General features: G+C 33.2%; 1 protein-coding gene across 1 annotated transcript; it reads left to right on the plus strand.

The window, feature by feature from the left end:
* The first annotated feature begins 579 nt into the window (after positions 1-579).
* On the plus strand, positions 580-9360 carry LOC111703194 (uncharacterized). Its single transcript, XM_023475073.1, has 4 exons — positions 580-796; positions 5554-5664; positions 7924-7972; positions 9228-9360. Exons 1-4 carry the CDS (start codon positions 651-653, stop codon positions 9339-9341), a joined length of 420 nt encoding a protein of 139 aa, XP_023330841.1. The 5' UTR covers positions 580-650; the 3' UTR covers positions 9342-9360.
* The last annotated feature ends 212 nt before the right edge of the window (positions 9361-9572 follow it).

Consider the following 9572-nt stretch of genomic DNA (forward strand, 5'->3'; position numbering starts at 1 on the left):
ATGTGGGTGCAAGGTTCTATGAGGGTGTAGGGTTCTATGGGAAGGAAGGTTCTATGAAGAAGAAAGGTTAGCTATGAGGGAGCAATGTCCATGAGTCCTATGAGGGTGTAGGGTTCTATGGGAAGGAAGGTTTTATGAAGAAGAAAGGTTAGCTATGAGGGAGCAAGGTACTATGAGGGACGGGGTTTCCAGAAGGGAGCAAGGTTCTATGAGAGAGAAAGGTATTATGATAACTCTAGTTTGAGTGTTGTTCTAAGGTTCCGTGATATCCTCTTGTTTTTACTTCAGTCTCAGTCAAAGTTAGACCAGCGGCAGATATCACCATTTTTGATTTAAATTATCTTATGTCCACTTACGGTATAGAGCACATTACAAATTAATTACTATTTTTCTATTCCTTATATCTTTGCAACTTTATGTGGTAGATCTTTGATATTCAAAATTATGAATTCTGCTTGATCAAATAGTCAAAGTTTCTAATATGAAAGACAACATGATTTTGTGGCCAGTAATAATAAGTTTCTTTTCTTATCAAGTTCATAAGATATGTCTTTAAAATATTCTTTCTTTTGCAGACAAATTTGATTGAAAAATGGACACCAAATAATCGTTTTTTTTACATCATCGTAACAACTACTTGTAAAAAAGAAATGGCCGAAAATAGGGAAGAAAAAGTAGGGGAAGAAAGTGAGAAAGAAGAAGAATACATTATAGAAGATGAATTTAAATTGAATAAATCAGCGATGAAAAAAGAAAATTTTGTAAAAACTTTGTCGAACAGGAGGGTTTCATTCAGGTTAAATTTTCGTTTATAGAGACCAATTTGTTCATTATTATCCAAAAGTATAAAAAATCCGAGGGGGGGGGGGAGTTCTTGAAATATGTACCCTGTTACTACATCCATTTTAATTATAAGCTTAAGTTTATCCATTATTCACACATCCTACAAGGTATTAGGTACTAGGACAAACATGGGATGGGAGAAACGTAGAAAAATACAAACCTGGGAACAGACGTAATGTAGGACATGGGAATCGGGGGACAGGAGAAACGTGGGTCAGAAAAAACGGGGGACAGAAGAAACATGGGAATGGAGAGAGATGGTACAGAAGAAACATGGGACTGGAGAAACGTTGGACAAGAGAAACAGACACAAGGTGCAGGAGAAACAGATGGGACAGGAGAAACGTGGGTCAGAAGAAACGTAGTACAGGAGAAACGGGGTACAGAAGAAATGTCGGACAGGAGAATCACAGGACAAGAGAAACAAGACACTGGGTGCAGGAGAAACATGGGACAGGACAACGTGGGTCAGAAGAAACGGATGACAGAAAAAAAAAACATGGGACTAGAGAAACGTCGGACAGGAAAAACATATTGGACAGGAGAAACGTGGAACACGTGTGAGAGAGGATGCACTATAATATTAGAGAAAGTACAGGACAGATAAATCAAATAAGATTAGACATATTAATATAGAGATATTTTTACATTTAAAAGCACTTATTACATTACATCAGATTTGTTGCCTTATTACCAATACTATACATGTCTAAGATGAGACAAATTTACGAAAATTATTTAGTCATTATTTATGGTTCTCCAAACTGTTTCTTTCTTCAAATTATTTATTATTCTATTGAAAGACTTGATTTAAAGAAAGGACCTAATTCAACTTTAAAATCCTCATCCTTTGTAGGTAACCCTGTACAGTGTACAGTGTACATACACTAACGAACTATTTTGGGAACTTCTCTTTGCCTTGAAAATAATTTTTTTACAAAGCATTTACGTAGTTCTAACGATTTCCCCAATCAAAATTTGATGTAAATCGGTAAAGGGGTTCCTAACCTAACAAAAAAATTACAACTTTTAATAAATATATATATATCAAGAGGATATATCTCACCATCAAATAAAGCAAATCTAAAGAAACTCCATAAGTTCTGTAAATCCAGTGTTATAGTTTCAAAGCAATGTGCGAAAATCTATCAAACCTTTTAGTACTGTCATCATACCACATTTTTAGAAAACAAAATTTAGACTGGGACCAAGAAACTCCATTTCTGAAAACCACCTCTAAATAACTACTGATTTTTATTCATAAAAGAAATATTTCAAAAAAACGAAGTTGGAGGAAAATAATTAGAAAATTAAAATTGAAGAAATATTAAGAATTAAGTGGAAGACGAGGAAAAAGAGGTCGAGGGTATTCAGGAGAAAATAAATTGGTTTACAACATTTCTTTTAAGTTTAATTGACATTCCTGAAAAAATGAGAAAAAAAGGTCATACCGGATTCACAACGGTACCCCGTTACACATACATGTAACTAGAAGGGGATCATTCATTTGGCGTACCGTCCAGGTTTGCCTTACATGGTCTGTAATTGTTTTGTATACAGCTTGCTCTAGCCGTTTGAAAGTCGGCCCGGTACTTGAAATGAACCAGTCTCTAAACCTTTATCTGATCAATGATGTTAAAGATATCGTCGTTTTTCTAGCTTGAAAAGTGTTTAATTCTAGCAATTTCCTCCATTGTCTGTACAGCAGAAAATGGCAAGTCACTTCGTAAAGAAACCACAGTTAAAAATAATCAATTTGTTTAAGTTGACGGGTATCTCATGCATTCCTGCAGTCAGACAAAGGTTTCAGGGTACCGGCCTGTGAATCTAACATGGCACTCTATTAATCGAGATTCCCTTAAAATTACGTATACAGTCCCTTTAAGAAACGAAAGAAAAGCTAGTTTTCATTACTTTCTTATTACTATTTAGTTTGCAAACAGCTGTTTTCTTTTTTCTCAGAATAGTTTCCCTGAAACAAATATTTAGTCAAGAACAATTAGAATCGGAATTAGAAAGAACAAAAACACCAATAGTATCAAGGGTAAAGAAAATTCACTTTTATTTTTCTACACTGAGACTCATAAAACTGTGGAATAAGAAGGCGACTATTAGATTCTTAAGTTTTATGACTTTAATCACGGTCTCATAGGAATGTTGGCTTTGTCTTTATATCCTTTATACAAAGGTTTTTGTTAACACCATCAGATTGGAAATTTTGAGCTGCAGCTATTCTGAATGTCCCTTTTTTCAGGTGTTTGGGGGGCCCGACGGGTGCTGAGCCCCCCCTAGAAAGAAAAAAATTTAAGCTCCCCCTGGACAATTTCCTGACTACGCCCCTGTCAACTATACTGGATATTTTTAGAGATAGATCAGAGCCCGTTCTCTCTTTAAAAATGTATGAACAAACATTGGTCGTACTTTGGAGGAGGATAGTTTGGCCGCCAGATGCCTCACGCTAAACTGATAGATAATTCATACAACCAAAGGCGTCATGTGGTCGACCAATGTAATGATAAAAGGAACGGCCTCAGAACTGTTGTAAATTGTTAGCGGAGCCCCTTCAACAAGCAAGCTGATCCGTATTTTTTTTTGGTTGAAAGTTTTCAGATATTCCTTTTGAATCTTCTACAAGTCAGCTGTTTTTTTACAATTAAGATTAAGATTATTTAAGTTATCGGAAAAAATGTCCACTTCGGTTTAGATTAGAAATTGGACCCGTCCCGGTTATAAAGTAGTAACCTTTGTGTATCCGATCATTACCAAAGATAATATATATATAGATATGCAGGCAGGTAGAAACCTCCTTCCTAAATTGCTTGTAGCAGACAACTAATTTTTGAACCTCTGAGAGAAGGTGCAAGGAGAGACATCTATAGCAAATTGATTACTTTCTACATTCCTTTCTCCCCTTGCTGCCATCTGTAGGAAATACGCATTCGTGTTATATAAACATACAGTACGCGTATTGCATCCTGTATAGTTCAAGTGTTGCTATCTGGACCTGTTTGACCAATAAAATTAAATTTCAAGGTAACACAAACAAAAAGTACGCGTTTTGTTTATGTTATGATCAGTTGTGCTTAGTAAAGATATAATAGACAAACAGAAATATTGACAAACCTTTGGAAATTATTTTATATTTGTTAAATAAGTGATATCTATTTAATCAAACGGTTTTTATGAGATATTTAAATAAAATTAGATTTTTTAATTGGTACCACAATATGCAATTAAGATATAGGTAGGTCTAAATATAGATTTAGTCGGGTAAAGGTAAGATAAGGCATTCAGGCAATATGCCTGAAGACTCAGGCAGTAGGTATAAAATCCCCACTTTGAGCCAAAAGTGATGGGCATGTGTTAGTTAGAAAACTCAAAAAGTTTGAAGAGCCTCAGACCAATACTTTTATAGTCTCCAAAAATGTCAAGGGGAGGGTGGTAACCTAACCCCCCCCCCCCCAGCAAGAATTGGGCTAACTTTATTGCATAATAACAAAGAAAAGATTAACAGTTCCTTCCTGCATTTGTTTGCAGAATTTTCTATGAATTTGGAAAGTTTAAAAAACAGAAGTTTAAAGGGACGGTTTACTTATTTGGGTAATTTCATGGCAAATTTGAATTATTTAAAAAAATTAAACTAAGGCTATCAAAGGGAATAATGGACTGGGGCTGGCTCATTTCTTTTTTATATACCAATCAAATTGAAGTTTTGAGCGCACCAAACCTAGGATGATCATTTTAGGAAAGTAATGGAGTTTTTTTGAGTTTTTGGGGTTAAGGGGGTGATGAGCTAGTTGTGAGCCATGAAGAGCCAGGAGCAACCGACCATAATAGTCTTGAATGGGATGTATTGTTCGACCGGATCCTGTCCGCTATTAGGACTTTGTCCTAGATTCGATGTACTTTTTAGTCATAATTTTTATTTAAATTGCGTTAATTTACGAATGCCATTCAGTACAACTTGCACATTTAAACTTTGTCTAGTCAAATTCCTACCTCAGTTTTATTTGCATTGATTAATTTGTTTCATTAAGTACAATATGCAGTATACATTGTTGATACTATAGTGCGCATTTAGGGTTATCACGCATAAACAAAGTGATAAATTAGCAACAATCCAGAGGATAAAATGCCATGCGTACGACAGAGATGGTGCTGTTTGCACCTTTTCTTAAGACCTCAAAATTTATACCTGCCTGCATATCTATATATATATTATCTTTGATCATTACTCATGAATCTCTTGACCGGTGTACCGAAATATTTTGAAAGGGAAACTCGTTGGAACAACAATTTCGTTATTAAATTGGTTTAAACATTCAAAATTTAGTAGGTTGACTATAAGTTTAGCTTCCCTATATACGTCAACCTACTAAAGTCTGTCAATATTTGAGGCAAATCGGTCATGGGGCTAATAAGATATGGCCATACAAACAAACAAACAGAGATTACTACTTTATGTATATAGATGTAATATGATATAGGAGATTAATGTATCAAATTTTATTTCTTTTCCTTCTAGCGTGGAAAAGGTCTCTAAAATTAAATTTAAAACTCGTGTAAAAAATTAGCTCCAATACTTTTTTTAGTTAACTAATAACACTGCATGAAATTTCAATTTGTGTTCAACAATTGATACCAACAGCAAGCTATACCCAAATATGAACAATTCCTTTAACGTGTTCAGTATATACGTTATTTGTTCAGTTCTGATCCTCCCATGGAGTTCTCTGAGAAGAAGAATGGTGAAAAGAAAAAAGCCAAGAAATCGAAAAAACCTAAAATAAGTTCACGCTTATCAGATTCAGCACTTCTTAGGTAAATTCAAGGATTTAATGCAAGACAGTTATTTCAGAGGTGTACGCATCTTTTGAACTGCAGTGTACTGTCACTGGGCGGTAATGTAAACACAAGACGGATGTCGAACCCTGACATGGGATCCATCTTTCACACGAAAAATCAATGAAATATTCTTGTCAAAGGAAACTATTATGTGAATTATAATAATTATCAAAATTCTTGTTTACAAATTCCGCCCAGAGAGAACTGGTTTCAATATGTACGCAGAGTATACGCAGCTGCAATTAACTTTCCTTGCATTACAACCTTAGGTCAATTGAAAACTATAAGTTTAAAATATTAAAAAAAATATAAATTTTGTAGAAAACTTAAACTTAAGATGATGATGATGATGTGGGAGGGTCGCTATTTTAATGGAATATTTTCATTACAATAAAGAAATTGAGCCTTTGCCACAAACTCTGATTTTCTATTCCCTTTATATTTGAACCCCAATGTCTTAGACCTTAGATATTTCAAACTATCAGTTCTGCGTTTGAAGTATTAAAGTTTCAGACCATCAGATTGCAAAGATATAGGAATTAGAAAATTTAAGTTTGTGACTATTGCAAAGACCCAATTTCTTTACTGGTACGGTAACAAAAAAAGTGCACTGCTATCTCTGGAAGAAATAACAAGAAATCTCAAAACTCCTCAGACTCAAAGTTTATTACGATGCATGCAAAGTTTATTACGATGCATGCAAAGTTTATTACGATGCATGCAGTACAAAATTCGCGTTTTATACAAAGATTTTGTTTTTATTCCTTCCAGAAATACATTTCCCACTTGCAAACCAAGATATGAGGGTAAAACATGGGGTTATCTTCCTTTGCTTCAACATCAGGTTGTTGACTGAAAGTTTCATAATATTAAGCTGACAAAGTTAGAGCTTGTACTTCCCAGTTTTAAAAACATAGAAAACAAAGGTCATGGATCTACGATTGAAGTTACGAGTTACGATTTTAGGCTGCCAAATGCCCTTAGAAAAAAAAATTTATCTCCGAATTTTTTTAAATGATAATAATTAAAACATTCTTAGTACAAAGATAAAAACGTTGAGCTCCTGACACGTTTTCTACTTTTTTCCTAAAAAACGAATTTTTCCATTTTTCACTAAAGTTATATTTTAAAGGTTCGACTTTAGAAATAAATTGTTATTTTTCTAAATGAGGCGGAATAGCCAGCTAGTTGTTTTCTATTCAATATTAAAATGCAAAATCACAGTGCAGTATTGATACTGCAGTTATTCCACAATCCAATAATTCATTTTTAATCCCTATCTTCAACCGTATTAGGAAATATAATCCATAATATGGATATCAAGTTGCAGTTAAGGTTGAATCCTTATCATTTGGTTGTACACCAGTGCAATCCTTATTTCAATAGAAAGTTCTTAACCTCAATTTCACAAAATTACNCCCCCCCACCGGCCCAATCTTTTATTTATTTGAATTGGACCGGAATGATTTTTTTTTTATCATTAAGGAACTGAAGTTTCTAATCCATTGGAAACTGTTTTTGTAGACCGTTGATATTAGTATTACAAAGTATAAATTCTGCAAGATCAATCAGTCAAAGTTAATGTATGTTTAAAATTCGATGATGGTGATGGACCAAACCTCTTGTTAAAAAAAGTAGATGTTAGTTCCACATTTATTGAAAATATATTTCGGTCTGGGTTGACCCTCGTCAGTTCTTGAGATTGTTTCTATCAGGAAGATTAAAAACAAACTGGGGTTAATGTAATATTTTATAGGTTTAGAACATGAGGTTGCAAAGATATAATGATTAGAAAACTAAAGTGTTCAAGTCCTTTTTATTTCAATTTAAACGATTTACACTTTTCCATCAGTTTTTTAATGTTAGCACGAAAATATGCTTTTGCGTTAATAATCTCGGGTGTATATTCTTTATATTAACATATTGTGGAATTTTTGTTTTAGTTTTTCAATTGTGGAGAATTTTGAAAACAAATCTTTTATTGGAAAATAGGAAGAACAGAGCACACACAATCGTGACAATTCTTACAACATCCGTTTACAATTCATTTCAAATCCAGATTTAACTCCCCCCCCCCTTCCTTTATGCTTTCATTTCAAATCACTTTCATTTATGCTTTCATTTCAAATCCAACTTTACTCTTGTCTTATTCTATTATTACCTCTTTTTTATTTTTTTTTCTTCCAACAAAAGAAGAAAATATATATTTTCCTTGTAAAACTAGATTTATTTCAGGCCGATGCGAACTAAGGGCCAACTATCATGCAACAAAGCAGTTTTTCAGGTGAAAGGGACTGTTCAGGTTTTAAGAGTTTCAGTAAGGAGGCAATTATTGTCGGAAGGTTTCTATTTTATTCATGTAATATTTATAACGTATTAATATGATATGTTAATATATATTTTTGTTCATGAGCTGATCAATGTCACAATTTGTCCATTTTATGATTATTTCTAAAATTCTTTCTTGTACCTTAATCTTATTTACAATATTTTTTTTCGCGGGGTTTCATTTAAAATGATTGGTAATTATGGTCTGATGACTAATAGTCAGCCTTCAGGTAGATTAATGTAGATTTTAAACTTTTTTTTTTCTTAATACCGGTTTTTAGGGGGGTGTACAAAAAAAAATTCGGCGCACTTCGCGTGCCAAAATTGTACCCCCTAGGCAAAACCTCCACTACGCGCCTGATAACTACTCATACTTGCTTTAAATTGATTGTAATTCTTATTTTTTACAAGAAAAGAATGAGCCCAGGCAAGTTTTATGGTCGGTCGAAATAAACAAAAATTTCCTCTAGAAATATTCGATCTTCACATTTTCATTTTGGAAATCCTGGAATCCTGGAATCCTGGAATCCTGGAATCCTGGAATCCTGGAATCCTGGAATCCTGGAATGAAAACAGGAAAATATTCAAAATGAAAAGTTTTAATCATGTACGAAGATTGTGGCATGGAAATCAAAATTTAAAAACTAAAATTAACACAATAAAAGAGAGGCCTTTAAAGCAGTAATGTATATTCATAATAAGTATTATACAAATCTTCTTTTGTTTTTGTTTTGATCTGTTTTGCAATAAAATATCATAATTATTCAATCAATAGTTTTTACCATGACACCGTATTTAAAAAAAGTGAACAATCCCTTTTTGTAAATATTTAAATAACTAGATGCATTAAAAACAATTGAATTATTCAGAAAATGCACAAAGGAAACACAACTGTTTTCCCAAAGCAAAGAAATACAATGCAGAACAGAAGATACTCGGTCAAAAAAATTCTTTCTTGAATAAATAAATCAAATAAGATTTGCTACCATTTCCGGAACCTAAAGTTAAAATATCGGTATGTTCCGGAATCCATAAAGACAAATAACATAATAGCGGAATTTCGTATAAGATTGTTATATTATGAACTCGAATTTGTTTAGGTCCGGAATTCTTATGAACACGTACATGAATATGTACATTGTACAAGTATGTTCCGAAATATTTATCAAAATTAAATTAATTTCTCACTTTATTAAACTTTATTTTTCCAGGAGGAGGAGGTTTCATTTGACGAAGAGCGAAGATTGAAAGAAAAAGAGTTGCTAGACCAGAAACTTAACTGTTTAAAAATTGTTCAAATTAGACGAAATTCTACAATAAACTAAACTTTTATCAACATCTAAACTATCAACAGGATTTAATACAGTAATCACCAGAAAACTGTAGAATAGGAAGACGACATTAAAGCAATACTGAAGTGCATTTGATGTTGTTACAAAGCAAATAGATTTACTAGTAAGTTATTAAATCACTTTTTAAGTGAAATAAGTCTGTTTACACTGCACTTTTGCTGTGCCTCATATTCTTGAGTCTGAAAGTCGACTTCCTATTCCAGA

This window comes from Eurytemora carolleeae, unplaced genomic scaffold, assembly GCF_000591075.1.
Source record: "Eurytemora carolleeae unplaced genomic scaffold, Eaff_2.0 scaffold17, whole genome shotgun sequence".
NCBI classification, from domain to species: domain Eukaryota; kingdom Metazoa; phylum Arthropoda; class Copepoda; order Calanoida; family Temoridae; genus Eurytemora; species Eurytemora carolleeae.

Coding starts and splice junctions, on each gene's coding strand:
- LOC111703194 (XM_023475073.1), top strand. CDS start 651: ATGGCCGAAAATAGGGAAGAAAAAGTAGGGGAAGAAAGTGAGAAAGAA. Junction 797..5,553: donor AACAGGAGGGTTTCATTCAG/GTTAAATTTTCG, acceptor TTATTTGTTCAG/TTCTGATCCTCCCATGGAGT. Junction 7,973..9,227: donor GCAACAAAGCAGTTTTTCAG/GTGAAAGGGACT, acceptor TTATTTTTCCAG/GAGGAGGAGGTTTCATTTGA.